This window comes from Sinocyclocheilus grahami, unplaced genomic scaffold (assembly GCF_001515645.1).
Source record: "Sinocyclocheilus grahami isolate Dianchi unplaced genomic scaffold, SAMN03320097.WGS_v1.1 scaffold2846.1, whole genome shotgun sequence".
Classification (NCBI taxonomy): domain Eukaryota; kingdom Metazoa; phylum Chordata; class Actinopteri; order Cypriniformes; family Cyprinidae; genus Sinocyclocheilus; species Sinocyclocheilus grahami.
The window spans coordinates 10,182-10,588 of NW_015508021.1; the positions used below are offsets into that span (position 1 = coordinate 10,182).

Sequence of the window (407 nt, forward strand, 5' to 3'; positions counted from 1 at the left end):
AAAAAGCAAAAGTAACCGGTGAAATGTTACTGAAATCATACTGACTCTTGGCACAGGAGAACAACATCTTCTATAAAACAAATTATATGTTTCAGTCCTATCACTTTTTTACATAGGCCTACTTTGACACTTTTTTTGCTGTTCAAAAAAATCTTTATTTTTGCTATTACCACAATGACTCTGGTGAACAGCACTGAACGCCACTTTTCAATACAAAAAATTTATTATTATTTTAAACCTTTTATCAGCTTATGTAGTCTCTACAACCAATGAATTGCTGATCTCTAGTGATGTATAATTTTTGGAATAGATCATTTGTTGGTAAAGGGTGAGAGATCTGGCGAGCCACATGGTTTTTGTCAAAGAGCCAGGTGTGGCTCCCGAGGCATAGGGTTCCGACCCCTGCC

At 36.6% G+C, this 407-nt stretch overlaps 1 protein-coding gene across 1 annotated transcript in view; it reads left to right on the forward strand.

Moving 5' to 3' along the window:
* Positions 1-349: 349 nt before the first annotated feature.
* The window catches only part of LOC107575733 (deleted in malignant brain tumors 1 protein-like), an 11,985-nt gene continuing 11,927 nt past the window's right edge, over positions 350-407 (forward strand). Inside the window, exon 1 of the mRNA XM_016262077.1 lies at positions 350-371. Within this exon, the coding sequence (XP_016117563.1) occupies positions 350-371 (22 nt within the window). The remainder of the gene's footprint in view (positions 372-407) is intronic.